Below are 20847 nucleotides of genomic sequence, written 5' to 3' on the forward strand. Positions count from 1 at the left end.
AGGTTTGACTGTTGTCTGACTGTTAAAGTTGTTTTTAACTCACTAGAATTAGATATTGATGGTTTTTGAAGCCAAAAGGGGAAATTATGCTTTTTAAAAATGGAATTGATTCTCAATAAAAGCGTTGTGCCGTTTGAGGATCACAAACATTTTATCCTCGTTTTTATTGATCTTCGTGCACTGAATACTCATTAGACTGACTGCTATCGGATACACACACAGTGTCATAGATGCTCAAACTAATACGTGAAAGCTTGTCAGTCAGGACTGAAGCTAAAAGGCACTGATCGATAATACACTGGACTAAATATACTCTCTTGTCCTATCGTCCATCCAGCCAAGCCCGTCAGAACGCCCAGCACAGCGAGTCTTCCCACCCCTCCATCCCCAAGGAGTTTCAGTTAGACCTGGACATGATCGAGATGGACCTGAGCCGAGTGTGTGAGCTGCCGGAGCTCGTCCAACACAAGCTGGACGAGCTGCTGGAGCCCATCATGATCCCTGAACCCAAGTAAACGCACTCTGACACACAACCAGACTGACAAACACTGATGCAAATACGCAGTTCAGATAGAAAGCCATGGGGGGGGGAAATCATTTTTGGTGATTTAATACAGTCTGTGTTTTGTGTTCAAAGGATGCGTTCAGTCTCTCCACACTTTGATGACCTCCACAACAGCACGGCCTCCACCATCAACTTTGTCATCTCTCAGGTGGCTAGCGGTGACATCTGCAACAGCATACAAGCACTGGCACAGGTATGAAAACATGAAGACTGCATCTGTGGCATCACTGATGATGGGATGTTTTGAAGCTTGGATTTCTGTCTACTGCCGTTATTGCAATTACTAGAGCTAGAAAACAATATTGGTCAAAGGGTGAGCCTTGGTGGAGCATGCTGGAACCACCACAACACCTACCAATCAGTCCTTGAATGCCTATAACAGATGCATCAGTATGCTGTAGATGTTGGCCAAATAAGTCACAAGAAAGGTCAGCAGAGAAAAGAAGTGGTTTGAGAGACGCAGCGTCTCAAAGTTTGTCCAGCACAGACCGGTTATTTTCCAAATGTAAAATCCAACCCTCCACATAACTGAGACACAATTCTATAATAACCAAATTGAAGTGATCCCTAACAAAAAGTCTTGCGCATGCCCAGGCCAATTACTCGCCGGGCCAGTCCAAATTGTTTTAAATGGTAAGGTTTGAGTGGATATGCATGTGTTTGGGAAGTAGTGAGCCTATGATTGTACTGCATGTGTGTGCTCTGGTTTGTTTTATGTGTGACACTCGAGCTACTCACCTGAAGTGTTATAGAAGAGCTGTAAGAATGTCCTCCAGCCTTATATCTGCCAAAAGAGTAAATCACAGTGTGGGAGCATTTTGGATATAAAAATGTATCAAGGAGTCAGTGATCTGCAGATTAATGTTGTTAGAGTTTAACCATCATAGTGTGAAAACCGTTTTACTGCTGGTCATTCTATTCAATAACAATATGCAGTCTGGAGAGCAATATTAAAGCTTTCTCATGGCTGCTCTGATAATGAAACACTAAACAAATCTGTGATTAAATCAACAGGTCATGTGTGAAATATGTTTTTATTAGTGCTGGGCAAGTTACCGCGATGTTAACGCTAGGGCTGGGCGGTATACCGGATCAACAATTTGTGACACTAATAATTGTACATTTATAAAACTTCCCCACCGAACTGCATGCTGGGTAAAGCTCGCTAACAACAGTCTGCTAACAGCTGAGAGGCTGTGTCGCTTCAGTAACGTTACATTAAAGAACAGAACGGAGCGATGCAGGATGAACAAAGACTGAACAACAAATGGTATTTAGGTCAGACACGTATGAAACGCTGATTACCGTGATATGTGGTATTTGTTATAAATGTACGTTGGTACATAGAGGGTGATAAGAACCTGTACTGGAGGGGCTTAGGACCCAGGGGAGTGTAGGTGAAGGAAACAGGAAGAGACTCCACACAAACAACACAGTTGTTTCCTCTGGTGGAGATGTGGACATGCTGGTGGAATTTAGGTCAAATAGATCTGACATCTGAATTAAAATCACCAGCTAAAATAAAAAATACCATCCGGTTGATGAATTTGCATCTGGAGGAATGTAAACGGCCGCAACAAATTGCTGTCAAATGCTCCATTTAGTCAGTTTGGTGCTGAGCAGGTAACGGCCACTGGGTTTTATGGCTTTTTTCTGAAAACAGCTGCCTGCTGCATCTGTAAAGCCTAATGCTGCGTTCACACCGGTCGCGTTTATTTTTTGAGGCGCGTCGAGATTACATACAAAGTCTATGCACAGACGCGATGAGACTGGCGCGCCGCGATTTTGCGATGGAGCGGCGCGTTGGACGCGTTATTGCAGTGCGGTGGACGCCGCAAAATCGCCAACGCGCGAGTTGAAATTTTTCAACTTCAGCGACATAATCGCGTGACGCTGTGGCGCGATAGCCTATCAGCGTTGAGTTGCTCCCCCTGTCATCACTGGCTTTCTGCCGTTGTTGAATCAGGAAATAAATCCTGTAGCCGTCTGTGTTCACCCAGAGCTCTACGATACCTCATATCAACAGAGACCGGACCAAACTATGTGTATACATGTGTGTGTGTGTGTGTAAACCATATGGTACAAACAATGAATACACGCTGCCGTATTTACGTCTGCGTGACGTTATTGAGTGCTGGTGGAGCTGCTACGATGTTAGCATAGCCTAGCACCGATCCATCAGAGCTCCATTGAGAAGACCAGTAACCTACAAATCGGCATCATTACGTAGTTATTTCGGAGTCCCTTTTTGTCGGAGAAGACAAGTACAAATCGGCATCATTACGTAGTTATTTCGGAGTCCCTTTTTGTCGGAGAAGACGAGTACAAATCGGCATCATTACGTAGTTATTTCGGAGTCCCTTTTTGTCGGAGAAGACAAGTACAAATCGGCATCATTACGTAGTTATTTCGGAGTCCCTTTTTGTCGGAGAAGACAAGTACAAATCGGCATCATTACGTAGTTATTTCGGAGTCCCTTTTTGTCGGAGAAGACAAGTACAAATCGGCATCATTACGTAGTTATTTCGGAGTCCCTTTTTGTCTGTTTATTGCCGTTAAATCACAGCCAAATCAGTTTATGTTGTGTTCCTACAGCTGTAGTAAACAGCGACCGGTGGCTTGCTAGACGCAGTGAATACAGCTCGATACAATCCACGGAGCTCCTCTGAACAATATTATGAACCAGACATGACGGCGTTTGGCATTCCGATGTTTGAGGGACTTCCACAACACGTACAAAGCAGCAATTGTCCTTATTCCTTTAATGGTTGACAGCGGAAAGAAATGACGGCCAGGTGAACGGCTTCCAGGCTTCAGGCCGATAAACCACGCCCCCTCTCCGGCACGGAGCGATTTTGCGGCGTTTGGTGTGAACACGACCGGCGGTGCGTTGGATGCGATTTTGCAGTGCGTCAAAAAATCAACGCGACCGGTGTGAACGCAGCATTAGACAGCTAAACAATGAGCTGAAATTCACTCGATAAAGCATCTAGTGATACCTCTCGTATGTTCACCACTACAAGTAGCGACCCCCCCCCGCTACATATTGTCACATGATGCATTTGTTGTACTAGAAATATCCAACACAGATGCTTTGAGGTGTGATTTGTCCCCGTAGATCGACGAGGTGTTGCGGCAGGAGGACAAGGCAGAAGTCATGTCGGGACACATCGATCAGTTCCTCATTGCTACCTTCATGCAGCTGAGGCTCATCTACAGCACGCACATGGCTGATGAGCGGATGGACAAGAAGGACATCATGAAACTGTACAGCTGCATCATCGGAAACATGCTCTCTGTGAGTCACATATACTAACGTGATGCATCAATAACTACATTGGTGAGGTTGATATGACTCATTCTCTTTCTATTAGTTGTTCTCGATGGAGTCCCTGGCCCGAGAGGCATCTATGGGAGTGTTGAAGGACCTGATGCACGGTGTGATAACGCTGATGCTGGACGGCAGAGTGGAGAACATAGAAGACGGACAGCAGGTCATCAGATCAGTCAACCTGCTGGTGACCAGAGTTATGGAAAAGTCTGACCAGACCAACATAAACAGGTTGGTATGAAGAAATGGTAACATTATTCCAAACCGCCCAGTAGTTCTTCAATGTGTTTATTCAACGCGTACGTAACAGACCTCTGAGTCTTCTGTGACTCAGTGAGGGAAGAGAGAATTCGCCCGAACCAGACTTTCAAATAATTGTTTTTAATCTCCTGTATTATTATAATAGAGCAGCGAAGTCCCGCCCCTTCCAGTGGACCACCATGTGATATCATTTCTAAAAAATATTGACGGTAGTCTATGGAGAGGGACAAATCATTTTTTGATCCCATTTTGAATTGTGTAACATGACGTTTGTTAATTCAAAAGATCATTTTGCTCGTCAAGAAAGATGCAGTTTGTCCAAAAAGGGTTAAAGTATAAGGCTGTGAAAATACGTGATTACAAAGACGCCCAGGAGTGGCGTAAGAGACGTCTCTCTGAAGCTACGATGCCTCACACCAACAGCTGGTCTCCTCCTGCTTTTGCTTCCTGGGAGATGAAAAGATGTGACGTTTGTGCGAGGAACATAGCTATGTTAGCTAGCTAGCTAGCACGTCTAGCTATGTTAGCTAGCTAGCTAGCACGTCTAGCTATGTTAGCTAGCTAGCTAGCACGTCTAGCTATGTTAGCTAGCTAGCTAGCACGTCTAGCTATGTTAGCTAGCTAGCTAGCACGTCTAGCTATGTTAGCTAGCTAGCTAGCACGTCTAGCTATGTTGGTGACGAGATGAAGTTCACTGATCGCATTCACACAAAACAGAATGTTTCTACAACAAACTGCCACTTTCTTGAATTGCAAAACTGTCTGACAAACACCATATGTGTAATTCATGGCACAATTCAAATGGGGTCAAAAAATATTCTCTTGCTGTTGACTATCGTACATATTTTTACTAAAATATGGTCCCAGGGATGTGGCCTCTATACGCTAACAATCCGTGATTGTGTACAGTGCAGAAATAGTTTCCTCTTTAAAGCAAGAGATGTTCTTAAATCCAGTTCTGTGCTTTATTTTAGTGTTCAGTCTATCGATACCAATATGTTTGACATTATTGGAATAATAATAATAGGTAGAACATCGCTGTTAACCCTTCCCTTCCTGTCTGCAGTGCTCTGCTGGTTTTGCTTCAGGACAGTTTGGTCACGAATGCCTCTCCCATGTTCTGTGAGCTGGTCTTGAAGGTAAGGAGTGACTCCGCCTCCTCTTACTGACCCTGCTGTCCGGTACCTGACTCTGCGCGGTTTGTGTGTGTTCAGTGTCTGTGGAGGGTGATCCGCTTTCTCCCAGAGACCATCGACAACATCAACCTGGATCGGATCTTACTGGATGTCCACAACTTCATGAAGATCTTCCCCAAAGATAAACTCAAGCAGCTCAAGAATGACGTCCCACACAGAACCCTGAAGACTCTGTTACACACACTCTGCAGGCTCAAGGGGGCCAAGGTAACGCCACTAAACCTACCCCACCATGTTATTAGTTATTGTTCTGCTTTTAATGCTTTTATGTGAAGCACTTTGAATTGCCTTGTTGTGAAACATGCGATATAAATAAACCTGCTGTGATAACTGTATTTCATTTTGACTTATTGAGTTTTGAACTTCTGTATCGATGCATTGATCAACAGATCCTGGACCACCTATCGATGATAGAGAATCGTAATGAGTCAGAGTTGGAGGCCTATCTGAGGCGGGCGGTCAAACAGTCTGGAAACCTCTCGGGACTCAAGAGTGACCGTGGCAACGAGAAGACCGGTCTGCGTACGGTGAGTCGTGGTGGCGGATTGTCTCTTCAACCATTATTCAAAAGGGAGGGACCACCTATAAAAGGTCTGGTAATTCCGACACCGTTCACCTGATCTGGATGTAAATACCCTCAGATTGAAGCTGAAAGTCTGCACGCAAAGCACATCTTGATTGTGTCATTTCAAATCCACTGTGGTTGTGTACAGAGACAAAATTATGAAATGAATGAAATTTGTGTCAATGTCCAAATATTTATGGACCAGACTATGTCAAATGACTGAACATGCTGAGTTCTGTTTTTGCTACGAGGATGCTGCTAAAGTAGCAGATAGTCAGTGAGAAAAAAATGTTGATGCATCACGAAGAATCGATCCGTTTTATAACCGCATTGCATTCCTCTGGCTCGAACTGTGCGGAGCCGAGAGTATCTCCTCTAACCGTGAGCTACACACACTGGAGCCGCCGTCGTGTTGGTCAAGACTTTACACAAACGGTGTCGTAGTCTTTGGGGTGGCGGTGTTTCTGAAGTGATGTGACTCTGTCCTTTTGTTCAAGGAGGATCGGATGTCGAAGGCCAAGGTCAGCGACATTCTGTCGGAAATCTTCAAGAAGATCGGCTCCAAGGAGAACACCAAAGAGGTCCACTCCATTTTTCAAATCATTCGAAGTGTACTGGTTGTTGCAGTCTCAAACTTAAAGGAAATGTTTCTATTACCGTTGCCTTGTTAAACCTTCAGATGAGTATTTTGACGAAGGGCTTGGAGCACATTTAGTATATAGTTTATGTGTCCGATCTTCTTCCAGGGTTTGACAGAGTTGTACGAGTACAAACAGAAGTACTCGGACGCAGACCTGGAGCCCTTCCTCAAAAACACGTCCCAGTTCTTCCAGAGCTACGTAGAGCGAGGCCTTCGTATGATCGAGTCCGAGAGGGAGGGCAAGGCTCGCATCCAGACCTCAGCAGGTAAACCTGTGAGCCGTCACCGGCTCTTTGGTCCCAGTGAAGCCAGTCCTGTATAGTAACGTGTGTGTGTGCATCTCCACAGTGATCCCTCAGCATGGTGTGGACTTCAGTCTGAGCAGTAACAATGAAGAGCTGAATCCAGCCGTTTACTATGAGAGACTCAAGATCCTCCGACAGAGACAAGGCCTGGAGAACAACTCCAAGGTTAGTGGACTGGAGCGCATCCCAGGATCTCATCTTCAGGAGGACACTCACTGACGTTATTCACTCCCTAGTCCCTGACCCTAGACCAGCGGTTCCCAAACTTTTTAGGCCGCGCACCCCCTTCTACATCCCGACTGGGTTCGCGCACCCCCCCCCCCTTAATAAAAAATAAAAAAAAGAAGCAACAGAGCCTTTTAAGCCTTCATAGCCGCATAAGAATCGGACCAATGAGAGAACAGTTTGCTCGCGCGTGGCATTTGTTTACAAGATTTAGTCCGCTGTTAAATGTTGCAGTGTGAACACAAACTGCAACATTGTATCATATTAATCCCTGAATCGGAACAAAGCAAACGAACTGAAGGTGTGAAAACGCCCTGAAACACTGCAACAAAGTTTCAATAACTTTCAGTGACACAAGGCGTCACTTTTAAAGAGCAATACGGATGCGAGGACACACGCACAGGCTCAGAGGCAGATTATCACATTTCATTTACAATTAATGAGCGACTAATGTAGCCAGGATGTCTTCGGACAAAGCATCGATGCGGCGACACAGTGTTGTTGGACACCGGGATCATGTCCAACTCTTTTGCTTCTTTCTCTCCAATCATACATTCCACCATCTCTCTGGCAGCTGGCGAGCTCACGTCTTCGGCGATTGTGTGCGGTAGCCCCTTTCTCGCTATTCTGTAACCAGATATGAAGCCCGTAGTGCGTCATTTATAGACCCAACACATGAATGAGACTCCAGTTGTTTTTGGCTGTTTTGTAACTCCTCCAATTTCGATATAAACAATGTAAGGGGCTTTTGACTTGCACTGGCATGCTTGGTGTTCAGGTGGCGAAGTAAATAAGAGCTTCAGACTGTTAGCCAGAACCTCACTGCACACCACGCACTGTGGCTTTGGGGAATCTGCGTTGCCAATCCAAGTGAAGCCCAGACACAGATACTTTTCATCATATTTCCTCTTTTTTTCCCAGTCTGCGCCGTCTCATCTTCCTCTGACTCTGGCTCGATTTCTTCTCCCGGTCTCTCCCCACGCACCTCTCCGTTCCCCTCGCCTCCGATTCCTCTCTCTCTCTCTGTCCCTCTCCTCTTTTACGACTGATAGCTTCAGATGTCCCACCTGACAGTTTTTAAATTAAAATTACATTTTTTTTTAATATTTAATATTATTACACCATCAGACCGCCATTACACTTTTCCTCTCGCGCACCCCCTAGAGGCAGCTCGCTCACCCCTAAATCCCTGATCCTAACCTAGACCATCGCAACTAAATCCCTGATCCTAGACCATCACAACTAAATCCCTGATCCTAGACCATCACAACTAAATCCCTGATCCTAGACCATCACAACTAAATCCCTGATCCTAGACCATCACAACTAAATCCCTGATCCTAGACCATCACAACTCAACCCCTGATCCTAACCTAGACCCTCACAACTCAACCCCTGATCCTAACCTAGACCCTCACAACTCAATCCCTGATCCTAACCTAGACCCTCACAACTCAATCCCTGATCCTAACCTAGACCATCGCAACTAAATCCCTGATCCTAACCTAGACCATCGCAACTCAATCCCTGATCCTAACCTAGACCATCGCAACTAAATCCCTGATCCTAACCTAGACCATCGCAACTAAATCCCTGATCCTAACCTAGACCATCGCAACTAAATCCCTGATCCTAACCTAGACCATCGCAACTAAATCCCTGACCCTAACCTACACCATCACAACTAAATCCCTGACCCTAGACCAGGCATGGGCAAACTACGGCCCGTTGGGCGTTTTAATCCGGCCCGTCAAATATTGGTATAAATTGTCAATACTATAATAAAGACTAGGGCTGGGCAGTATACCGGGGTTTTTCCCGTGTGATATGAATTCTTCACACACATCATAGCCGAAACAACTGCTGTCTGCTTTCAACAGGCAGCTAAATGTATTCTTTGCTGCTATCGCACAGTGGTCAGCGCTAGTTGTCTTATATGTATTGAGGGAACTCTAGTCATGGTCATAACTTTATAACACAACAATGAACAACCCACAACTAACGCTCTGTAACAGAGAAACACACCACAGCACACAACAGTCTGACACATAAACAATTTGTAACACTAATAATTGTACATTTATAAAATTTCACCGCTGAACTGCATGCTGGGTACAGCTCGCTCGCGAGCCTGCTTGCTAGCACAACAGTCTGCTAACAGCTGGGAGAGGCTCCGTACTCCAGTAATGTTCCATTAAAGAACAGAACAGAGCGATGCAGGATGAACAAAGACAGACCGGAGATGCACCGATAGTTTGACACATAATAACGCTGATTACCGTAATATGCGTGGTATTTGTTATAAATGTACGTTGGTGCAAAGAGGTGATAACAAGCTGTACAGGGAGGGGCTTAGGACCCAGGGGAATGTAGGCGAAGGAAACTGGAAGAGACGGAAGACACGCCACACAAACAGCTGTTCACCGCTCGTCACCATCCTGCAGACCAGTGATTCTTAACTGGTGGTTCGTCGCGGACCCGTTTTCAGTGACCTTTGCTTTATGCAGCGGCGTTATTCACTCTCCTTTCCAGCATTTACGGCACTTTGTTCAGCTGTGCAGGAAAAACACCGACCAATGCGTTGTAAATCACGTCACGTGATGCAGTTTAACCAATAAAATAAGGGTATTCTGATACGTTTCCTGACGCCAGTGAGATGCACCCACACCGTGACACAGGGGGGAGAGATGAGGAAAGACTTTGCAGAGCTCTGATCATGTTACATGTGACAGTTAAATATCTGTATGATCCCTTCAAAGAATCAAACTGCTAAAAAGACCACAGTCATTGACCTTTACACTAAAAACTCTGTGTCAAAAATGACTGCTTAATAATGAAGTGCATGATAAAATAGGCATTTATGCAATAAAAAAATACGGTGTAAGAGCCCAGCTAACTGATGAACACCTCAGATCTGTTCTGAGAATTGCCACAACCAAACTGACACCAAACGTTGACGCACTGGTTAAAAAGGGTGACCAACAGCACTGTTCCCACTGGAATTACATTTTACTTGTAATTTATATAAGTTCACACAAACACTCCATTCATCTGCTCCCGGCCCGTCTGTCACATTTTAGAACTCAATGTGGCCCCCGAGCCAGAAAGTTTGCCCCCCCCGATCTAGACCATCGCAACTAAATCCCTGACTGTTAACTTGCTGGTAAATCCATCAAATGTGCAGTTAATCAATAGATGCAGTGTACCAGTACTCTGGAATGTCATGATTAATCTCGATACATCACTGAGTAATATCTGAGTTGATGTGAGCTGGGTTGGTCTTCCTTTCCCTCCTGCTGCTCTACAAAGCAGTTCAACTTGTGCTTTGTACAAAACACCTGCTGAACATGTTGCTTCCGATGACATTTGGAATATTATTTGAATTGGTGTTCTGCTGCAGCACGTTACACTTTGTAGTTTACCATTGACTGTGTGCTCCTGATGGCAGCTGACCCAAGTCTTCCCCTTTCTACTGCAGCAGGGTGTCGGTGGCAGCGAGGACGAGCCTCAGCAGCGACCTCCCATGTCCTCCCTGCTGTCCTCCAAGCCGCCGGTGGCCTCGTCCACCGACATGCTCCACAGTAAGCTGTCTCAGCTGAAAGAGTCCAGAGAGCTGTACCAGCAGGAACACAACGCACAATCCCATTCCCCGACGCACGCCCGCTCAGCTTCACCGGCGGCCAATCTGGACGACCTGAAGAAACGTCTGGAGAGGATCAAGAGCAACCGGCAGTAAGGAGCACCTCATTCCATCTCAGAGCCTGTGGAGTTCAGCTGGTGGTAGAAAACCCGGTCTGTGTTTATCTTCATGTTCTGGTGGACGGAAACAGGAAGCAGTTAAACAAACCAGGTAGCAGCAGACAAAACACACCTGACTCCACCCACTGTGCCTGTAAGTGATCAGACATCAAACGCACCTTAATCTGATATGTATGACGTAGACGAGAACTTTCAGATCGAGACTCAAACTTCAGTCTAGCAGTAAGCTTTGATGTTATTAATTCTCAGTCTGTACAGATCCATCTTGCCGTCCCGTCCCAGCTTTCTTTCAGGCTGCCTCCCACCCTCTACTCATGTACACGTTTTATTCTGATAATTAAATGGTAATCTTCCGCTCTGTTTCAATATCCCTGCACAATATGTTTGTACATATTTAAAAGTTGTTTCACATGATGTACAGCGGCGCTGCTGCTGGTTCAGAAGGAGATGCTGGTGAAGAGCGCAAAGTGTCGCTGTGTAAATGCAGCGTGTGACCGCCCCCTTGTGGCTGAACACTGTCATAGTATCAGTTTGTAATTCTCCGCACTGGGAGCATCTGATGATTTGGATTACTTGCAGAAAGTTAACATTTTCTGTCTGTAACAGCAAAGGAGAATTGTCAGATTAGCATTGTTTGGTGGCTAATAGCTCCGTGCAAATACGGATGTCTGATTTCTATCAATTTTAGATATTTTTCCTGCCACAAAGTACTTTGAGCTGCATTTCCACAGCAACATGAAGCCGTGCGATTGTCTTGTGATGATGGTCTTGTCTGTTATCTGAAAGAAGGAAAAAAAACACTAACATTGTTTTTAATTTGATTGTGTGTGCTGGTCCTACGTTGTTGCTTTCCTTGTATAATCCATAGTGGAAAATGGAAATAAAGTTTGTTTTTTTTAACAATCCAGCTGTGATTTTGCGGTTTTTCTTTATTCAGCTGTGTGTTACTGAAGCGGTGCTCCTGTCCGTGGGCCGGACCCCTCACCCTCCTGCGGGCTGCGGAGGACGTGGAGTGGGGAATGCGTTGAGTGGTCGGAGGAGGAGTCTATTTACCACTACACGTCATTCACACACTGACAGACCTCCGGATTAATGTATCACTCACACAGCCCCCCCCCCCTCCTCTTCTCCATGGCTGCCAATGTCAGATAATGTCTCCATACAGTCACGTGATCTCGCAGCTTGTTAAATGTTACGCACCTCCCGTCATGTCAAATTCCTTGTATGTTCAACATACAATGGCAATAAATGGTTGATTCCTGACTGTCACACTGTAGAAGGTCAGAGGTCATGTAGTGGCAGCTCCTCTATGATGACCTTAGGTCACCGCTCTTCACTGGCGACTCGCTGAGCTGCAGGTTGTGGGCTGTGCTGGTTCCGCTGTCGGTCTTCAACCTTAACCAGAGCTAAGCTAACGGCAAACAGCCTGTGCTGTCTAGTTTAATATCAGACGTGCTAGGAACAGAGTTCATGAAGCAGGACACGAAATGGCACTTGTCAAGATTTATTTGAGAAAATGTAAAGAATACAGATATGCATCAAAAGACCACTTTGTATATTTAAGAGTTTTGGACAGTTCAATCTACAAATATCTAAAATAACTCCGTATACTCTATTTACTGGACTACATATAAGTCATATAAACAGCGCTGTACAGACATGGCGGAGTAGCTGTAGCTATGTACAGAGAAGATTCAAGCACTTGTGGTTTTCACCTCCATTCACCAGTTTGTGGAGTCCTTCACAGCTGACGGGGTCTTCAGAGGAGGCTGCTGTTTGAGAGTCTAACCAGATGTTGTGGGCAGATGTCTGCCTCTTATGACACGGTGATTTCTTCACTGTCTGACTCTGAGAGCTCCGACTGTTTGCCGGACTCTGACGGAGAGGAAAGATGGTGGTGATGATGATGGTGGTGAAGACGGGACTCGTGGCAGTGGGTGCTGCCTACATCAGTGAGGTCTGGGTGGGGATTGGTTTTGGTGGGGAGGGTCTGCTGGCGACAGCCACCTGTCGACAGCAGCTCCCGCTCTTTGGAGTTCCTCCATTTCATCCTGCGATTCTGGAACCAGATTTTCACCTTCAAAGGACAAGAAAGCCAGTGTGTGAATGTCACTGACCTCATCGACGAATAACCTCGTTCACGTTTTTAAATACACAATATGAGAGCCATGGGGCGCTGGCTCATTATGTAACGTGAACGTGTTCAATGCATTGGACAAGATGAAATGGTCCTTGAGGGGTACTGTACCTGGGAGTCTTTGAGTCCCAGTTTACTGGCGAGTTTCTTCCTGTCTGGTTTGCTGATGTATTTCTGCCTCTGGAAGGTTCTCTCCAGGGCCTTCCTCTGGAGGTCTGAGAACACAGCCCGCCTCAGCATGCCCCTCCTGGGCTTCCCTCTGGGGGCCAGGTAGGGCTGGGCGATAAATCGATTTAATCGATTAATTCGAATGTGTGCTTTAAGGCGATGTGTTTTATTGAAAATCGAGAAAATCGCCCCCACCCCTTTTTCCCGTAGTAGAGTGCGCGCGCATTGTTTACAAACTAAAACAATGGCGGCCAGCAGCTTCACTGCTGCCGCCGCCACCTCACAAAAACAACCCAGCATTTTGGAGACATTCACCAACTGTACTCCGCATGAGAAGAAGAGTGCCCGGTGGAAAGCCATCACGGATGCAGTCGCGATGTATATCGCAAAAGATATGGTGCCCATATACACCGTGGAAAAGCCGGGGTTTATTCACCGTCTCAAAGCTTTGGACCCCAGGTACGTGCTACCAAGCCGTAAACATTTTTCTGACGTTGCCTTGCCTCGGCTGTACAATAGTACACGCCAAAGGATCTCTGCGGAGCTGGAGGGGATGTCATTCTACTCCGCAACAACTGACCTGTGGTCCAGCAGGTTGACCCAGACACCGATCCACTTGACTGGTGGAAGCGTCACCAACTTAACTTTCCAAGGCTAAGTACTTTAGCAAAGAAATACCTCTCTGTGCCAGCTACAAGTGCCCCCTCTGAGAGGCTTTTCAGTGTGTGGGGGGGGGGGGCATTGTTACATGCCACCGTGCATGCCTGAAGCCAGAGGTAGTAGACAGGCTTGTCTTCCTGGCAAAAAATATTTAGAAAAAACATGCACTACTGTTTAATACTGTTGGTTATGTTGTGAATGCACTTGATTTTGTTTACATGCACTTATTTACTGTGCAAAATATGTTATGTTGATGTTAGATCAGATGTTGCACTTTTGAAAATGTGAATGTTAAAGGGTCATATACATTTTATTTCATGCTGTGTTTGTATCAGTGTATTCAGTTAGAAAAGCTTACTGTAAAAAGTTACATTTGCACAGTTGTTTACAATGGAAGGCTACTATTTAATGCCATTTAATGTTATGTTTAATTTAATTTTATATTTAAATGATTCAGGCAAACAAAAGAGTGACCAAATACTTTTTGTATACTACAGGCACCTTTCTACAATGTTCAGGTTTTGTTTGCACTTTATTTTTATCAACCTACTTGGGAAAATCATCACAAAATAAAAGAAAAAATTGTTTTCAACAGCTTCTGTCATCTGCAAAAAATTTTGGGGGAAAAAAATCGATTTAAATCGTGAATCGGATTTTTTGTAAAAAAAATCGGAGATTTTTTTTTTAGGCCATATCGCCCAGCCCTAGGGCCAGGGGCCATGAAAACGTTCCCGGGACAGGAACCACAGAGGACGAGGCTGGAGGGACGAAAGAGATTCATAAGCCATCCCTGTATCATCTCATGGAAACACTGCATTATAGTTGTCATCGTGCATTCTGCATCTGGCTAATGATGAAAAATAAATGAAATAACAATGAATCAAATTCTGTAAGACCCTTGGGACCCCTGTAGCCAACTCTGAGGAGATTGAGTCTACAAAAACATATCCCGGAGCTGTGACAGGACCACTGAACAGCTGCTGGTGGCTTTAACTCCCAAATTCCCAGAAACAGCCGACGCGGACAAAGAAGAAACGATCGACGTCATTAGGTTTATAAAAGATGGAGAACTAGTTGAGCTCATTATCGAACAGCAAGCCATCAAAACGAGGTTACAAGGTTCCTTCATTGTCATCGCACAACAAAATGAAGTTTAAAGTCATTTTGCTACATAAGTAAATACACACAAAGAAGAAAGTATGTTGAGGATGAGGATAAAGTACGGAGGTAAAGAGCCTGAGGAGAGAAGCTCCTCTGAACAGATGCACAGGTAGGTGAGCCATTCATACCTCAATCATGACCTTCAACTATACTGTGGTACTAACATTACATATGATTTAGTTTGATGCTTACTGCAACAATAGATGGATTCATTGGTTGATTTCTAACATTGAGACACACAGATGGTTTACAGCAGCTTTGAGCAGCTACTGGATGAGGATGATGATGATGAGTGCATGAGTCATAATGTTGGGCTTTACATTTCCGTGCAGTTGTTTCTGTATCCACTGCTAAAGATGAAACAGTTTCATTCCACAATTCATTGTACAATTTGATGAATTAACAATTCTTTGCATTAATAACTTTAATTATAATTGTGTCCTCTGATGAAGAGTTTCTGAGCATCTTGAAGGTTGACTCGTACCATTCTGAGCAGTCACCAGTGTGTGAACGGGTGAATGATGAGGTGTCGTGTTAAAGCGCTCTGAAGTGAAGTCAGAGGACCAGAAGAGAACATCTACCAACTGAGCCTTCTGGTGTTTCTGCTTCTTTTTCATTGTTTGTGCCTTTAATGTGTCGAAAATGTTAGAAATCAATCAGCCTATCGATCTATCATACTTTCTTGATGTCCTTGTTTATTTAGTAAAACTGCAGTTTCTGAACGGATACGTTTGAATGTGATTCATGACGAGAAGCTTTGAAGCTGCTTTAGCAGGATTTCTGCTGAACTTCTACGTTCCTCAGGATCTCAGCAACGAGTCGTCCCTTCTGATTCCATCATCAGCACACATGCTGCCGATAATATACTTGTTCTGCCTGAAATCTGGCGTTAAAAAGCCCCAATTTGTCCAGCAGTGGAAACAGAGTGTATGCTAATGAGACGGGCTCTCCACAGCTCAGCCCACACTGCCTCTAATCAGGCATGAAGGAGGCGTGTATGGGCTGCAAATGCACAGAGAAAAGTGATTGTGTTGTAATGAACAGAGTGGAAAAGGCCGTCGACAGGCCAGTATATTACAGGCCCATTAAAGACAGGCCAGTATATTACAGGCCCATTAAAGACAGGCCAGTATATTACAGGCCCATTAAAGACAGGCCAGTATATTACAGGCCCATTAAAGACAGGCCAGTATATTACAGGCCCATTAAAGACAGGTCAGTATAATGACACAGCTTAGCGCTCTTCATGAGCTACTTATCAAAGCTCTTCCTTCTACATGTTCATATGTGTACAATCAAATCAATAAATCAAATCAATGTGTGTGTGAGTGTGTGTGAGAGCTAGTGTGTGTGTGTGTGTGTGTGTGTGTGTGGTTTTGGCTGTATTGGTCACGGTGAGGGATCTTTGTGGTTGCAGAGGGGCTTGGTGGGAAAACGACGGCGCATGAAGAGGCGCTGAGTTCCTGAGCTGGGAAGAAACCCGCCTCACATTAGAGCGTGACAAACCGCACTGATCTGTTGAGAGCGTGACAAACTGGACTAATTTGTAGATTGGGACAACTGGTGCTAATGTCAGCAGTCAGTGCGCCGCTTAACAGACCTTCAAATTGGCGGAGCTGATTCCAAGCTGTCCAGGGAATTCCCATGCTAAACGGCTGAGACCACATCAGCATCATCAGCATCATTATTAGCATCAGCTGGTAACATGTGCAGCTCATAATCACAAGCTGTCACATCATCAGTGAGATCTGATCAACAGCTGTAGTCACAGATAACGTATCAATCAGGTATATCCATGAAATAATTCATTCATATATTAATCAATATCAGTTTGAAATGTTCAGCGCCAAATGTTAGATATGGAGGCATCATATTTTACAGACAGCTGGAGGTCTGACACACATCTGTACTGTAACCCCACTTCATTCATTACATTCATTACATTACATCACAGTCATCGCAGTCATAGCAGTCATCACGGTCATCGCGGTCATAGCGGTCATCGCGGTCATCGCGGTCATAGCGGTCATAGCGGTCATCGCGGTCATCGCAGTCATCGCAGTCATAGCAGTCATCGCAGTCATAGCAGTCATCGCAGTCATCGCAGTCATAGCAGTCATCGCAGTCATAGCAGTCATCGCAGTCATCGCAGTCATAGCAGTCATCGCAGTCATAGCAGTCATAGCAGTCATCACAGTCATCACAGTCATAGCAGTCATCACAGTCATAGCAGTCATCGCAGTCATCGCAGTCATAGCAGTCATAGCAGTCATCGCAGTCATAGCAGTCATCACAGTCATCACAGTCATAGCAGTCATAGCAGTCATCGCAGTCATAGCAGTCATCACAGTCATCGCAGTCATAGCAGTCATCACAGTCATAGCAGTCATCGCAGTCATCACAGTCATAGCAGTCATCGCAGTCATCGCAGTCATAGCAGTCATCGCAGTCATAGCAGTCATAGCAGTCATAGCAGTCATCGCAGTCATAGCAGTCATCGCAGTCATAGCAGTCATAGCAGTCATCGCAGTCATAGCAGTCATCGCAGTCATAGCAGTCATCGCAGTCATAGCAGTCATCGCAGTCATCGCAGTCATAGCAGTCATCGCAGTCATAGCAGTCATCGCAGTCATAGCAGTCATAGCAGTCATCGCAGTCATAGCAGTCATCGCAGTCATCGCAGTCATAGCAGTCATCGCAGTCATAGCAGTCATCGCAGTCATCGCAGTCATAGCAGTCATCGCAGTCATAGCAGTCATCGCAGTCATCGCAGTCATCGCAGTCATAGCAGTCATCGCAGTCATCACAGTCATCGCAGTCATCGCAGTCATAGCAGTCATCGCAGTCATCGCAGTCATAGCAGTCATAGCAGTCATCGCAGTCATAGCAGTCATCGCAGTCATAGCAGTCATAGCAGTCATCGCAGTCATAGCGGTCATCGCGGTCATCGCGGTCATAGCGGTCATCGCGGTCATAGCAGTGATCGCGGTCATCGCAGTCATCGCAGTCATCACAGTCATAGCAGTCATAGCAGTCATCGCAGTCATCGCAGTCATAGCAGTCATCGCAGTCATAGCAGTCATCGCAGTCATCGCAGTCATAGCAGTCATCGCAGTCATCGCAGTCATAGCAGTCATCGCAGTCATAGCAGTGATCGCGGTCATCGCGGTCATCGCAGTCATCGCAGTCATCGCAGTCATCGCAGTCATCGCAGTCATAGCAGTCATAGCAGTCATCGCAGTCATCGCAGTCATAGCAGTCATCGCAGTCATAGCAGTCATCGCAGTCATAGCAGTCATAGCAGTCATCGCAGTCATAGCAGTCATCGCAGTCATCGCAGTCATAGCAGTCATCGCAGTCATAGCAGTCATCACAGTTATAGCAGTCATAGCAGTCATCGCAGTCATAGCAGTCATCGCAGTCATCGCAGTCATAGCAGTCATCACAGTCATAGCAGTCATCACAGTCATCGCAGTCATAGCAGTCATCGCAGTCATAGCAGTCATCGCAGTCATAGCAGTCATCGCAGTCATCGCAGTCATAGCAGTCATAGCAGTCATCGCAGTCATCGCAGTCATAGCAGTCATCGCAGTCATAGCAGTCATCGCAGTCATAGCAGTCATCGCAGTCATAGCAGTCATCGCAGTCATCGCAGTCATAGCAGTCATAGCAGTCATCGCAGTCATAGCAGTCATCGCAGTCATAGCAGTCATAGCAGTCATCGCAGTCATAGCAGTCATCGCAGTCATCGCAGTCATCGCAGTCATCGCAGTCATAGCAGTGATCGCAGTCATAGCAGTCATAGCAGTCATCGCAGTCATAGCAGTCATAGCAGTCATCGCAGTCATAGCAGTCATCACAGTCATCACAGTCATAGCAGTCATCACAGTCATCGCAGTCATAGCAGTCATAGCAGTCATCGCAGTCATAGCAGTCATCGCAGTCATAGCAGTCATCACAGTCATCACAGTTATAGCAGTCGTCACAGTCATAGCAGTCATAGCAGTCATCACAGTCATAGCAGTCATCACAGTCATCACAGTCATAGCAGTCATAACAGTCATCACAGTCATCACAGTCATCAGTCATAGCAGTCATCACAGTCATCGCAGTCATAGCAGTCATCACAGTCATAGCAGTCATCACAGTCATAGCAGTCATCACAGTCATAGCAGACGCTTTGATCCAAAGCGACTTACAATTCAGATCCTATCACACCGTAGGCACAGCTACAGGAGCAACTTCACAGTGCACGTAGTGCACGTAGTGCACTATGACGCTGATCTTGTTTATTTGTGCAATATATTGTAAATAGAAAAGTGAAAGTGAGGTCCATATCCTCAACCTGAAGTGAGACCTATGTAAAAGGGATCAATGTGTGAATATGTGATGTTTGGAGATGTTAAGCTTCAGTCTGATGTTTGTGGTTCTTGTAACTCTTTTAATTGCTGTATATTGTGTCGTTTGTGTTCTTGTTAATGTTGCGTGTTCTCAGATCCCTCTTGTAAAAGAGATGTTCATCTTTAAAGAGATGAAAATGACTCTCAGTCCACCAACCTGTGAAATAGGAAGCTCTGATGAAAGGATGAAGGCCTCCATCAAAGAAAGGCAGAGGGAAGGACTTGGTCTGAAGACTCTGGACTGAGGAGCAAGCGGAACAAGAACACATCGACTGAGCTGATATTTCACAACGTCAGCAGGAAATATATCACAATGATAAATATAAGGAACATTTAAATATGCAATACTTTAATAACTGGGCCTAGGGACAAATAATTGATTGAAAAAACAGATAACATAACATTTTTTAATTGTTTCTGATTGATGCAGCTCGGCAGTGTTTTTATTGGCCATATGCTAATTTACTGAGCCTGACCTCTGTCTGTGTAAGAGAGGCGCTTCATGCGTGAAATGTATTATTATGATTATTATTGTTATTATTATCATTATTTTGTCAAGAGAGAGGAGCAGCAGTTTGCAGAGCCGGAGAGTTGATATTGCAAAGTCTATTGTGAGATACTACTATCACTACAAATTATAATAATCATAATTATAATAATAAATAACATCGCAATAATAATAGAAATACATATTTTGTCATATTCTACTGATCATTAGGCTACTAACAGCAGCTTCTACCTTCATAAGAATCATAACTATCATCATAACTATCATCATCATCATCATCATCATCATCGTCGTTCAGTACACCGGCCTCACACTCACCGCTCCGTGTCGGCGGTGCCAGTATCGCACTAACACCGAACTTCAGGTAGCCGGAGTCCGGGCGGGCAGTGTGCGCAGAGCGCTCTGTGCTGGGTCCTAACGCCCGGGGTGGGCCGCACGCTCCCACGCTGAGCGGGAGAATGTCCCCGGGAGTTGTGGAAGAGAAGGTCCTATGTATGTAGCTGACCGGCTGGCTCAACCGGAGGAGGTCTTCCACCAGGAAGCCTGAGTGGAATGAGCGGTTCAGGGGCGAGGAGAGAGCCGCAGCGGGACGCAGTGAGCTCGGGTACAGAGGAGGCGGCAGAGCGCTGCAGGGGAACATCATGGTCGTCCAGTCTGGAACAGTTTACAACTTTTTCTTGTTTAGTTTGCAGAGAAGCCTCGAAGGAGAAAATAAAGAGGGACGCACAGACACGGTCACTCTGCGCGCTGTGCGCCTCTGCGCCCTCTTGGAGAGGTTTTATACAAGGCAGTCACTTCTACGCACACACACACACACACACTCACACTCAGACACGTGCACATGTGCACGCGCACAAGTTCTGCCCTCAGCCTCCGCCTGAGTCTCTTTGAACAGTAGGCCAGGCTGACGGGATTGGTCAACGTCCTCTGATGCTTTAGTCAAACCCTCATGTTTGATCTGCTGTA

At 45.5% G+C, this 20847-nt stretch overlaps 2 protein-coding genes across 4 annotated transcripts in view; one reads left to right on the plus strand and one right to left on the minus strand.

Annotated features, from left to right (window-relative positions):
* The window catches only part of LOC306781911 (cytoskeleton-associated protein 5-like), a 46683-nt gene extending 34929 nt beyond the window's left edge, over positions 1-11754 (plus strand). For 2 of the 3 annotated variants that reach the window (XM_079275025.1, XM_079275027.1), the window contains 11 exons: positions 338-511; positions 638-758; positions 3684-3863; positions 3940-4127; positions 5224-5296; positions 5372-5560; positions 5743-5880; positions 6416-6499; positions 6665-6824; positions 6907-7028; positions 10567-11754. In XM_079275025.1, coding sequence (XP_079131151.1) covers positions 338-511; positions 638-758; positions 3684-3863; positions 3940-4127; positions 5224-5296; positions 5372-5560; positions 5743-5880; positions 6416-6499; positions 6665-6824; positions 6907-7028; positions 10567-10824 — 1687 coding nt within the window. In that variant the 3' untranslated portion in view covers positions 10825-11754. The remainder of the gene's footprint in view (positions 1-337; positions 512-637; positions 759-3683; positions 3864-3939; positions 4128-5223; positions 5297-5371; positions 5561-5742; positions 5881-6415; positions 6500-6664; positions 6825-6906; positions 7029-10566) is intronic. The other variant, XM_079275026.1, reaches the window with a different exon arrangement.
* Positions 11755-12424: 670 nt separating this feature from the next.
* Positions 12425-20608, minus strand: LOC306781034 (homeobox protein DBX1-B-like). The gene is made up of 5 exons (XM_079273666.1): positions 20200-20608; positions 19531-19614; positions 14524-14570; positions 13096-13251; positions 12425-12924 (listed from the first exon to the last, which is right to left on the minus strand). The coding sequence occupies exons 1-5, from the start codon at positions 20522-20524 to the stop codon at positions 12664-12666; spliced, it is 873 nt and encodes a 290-aa protein (XP_079129792.1). The 5' UTR covers positions 20525-20608; the 3' UTR covers positions 12425-12663.
* Between the last annotated feature and the right edge of the window lie 239 nt (positions 20609-20847).

Source organism: Melanostigma gelatinosum, assembly GCF_949748355.1.
Source record: "Melanostigma gelatinosum genome assembly, chromosome: 1".
Classification (NCBI taxonomy): Eukaryota; Metazoa; Chordata; class Actinopteri; order Perciformes; family Zoarcidae; genus Melanostigma; species Melanostigma gelatinosum.

What these genes read in the sequence shown, in the direction of transcription:
- LOC306781034 (XM_079273666.1), bottom strand. Translation starts at nt 20,524, where the DNA reads ATGATGTTCCCCTGCAGCGCTCTGCCGCCTCCTCTGTACCCGAGCTCA. An exon ending in GGCACCGCCGACACGGAGCG is followed by an intron (nt 19,615 to 20,199) that starts GTGAGTGTGAGG and finishes CTTGCTCCTCAG; the next exon opens with TCCAGAGTCTTCAGACCAAG. An exon ending in TGGGACTCAAAGACTCCCAG is followed by an intron (nt 12,925 to 13,095) that starts GTACAGTACCCC and finishes TGTCCTTTGAAG; the next exon opens with GTGAAAATCTGGTTCCAGAA.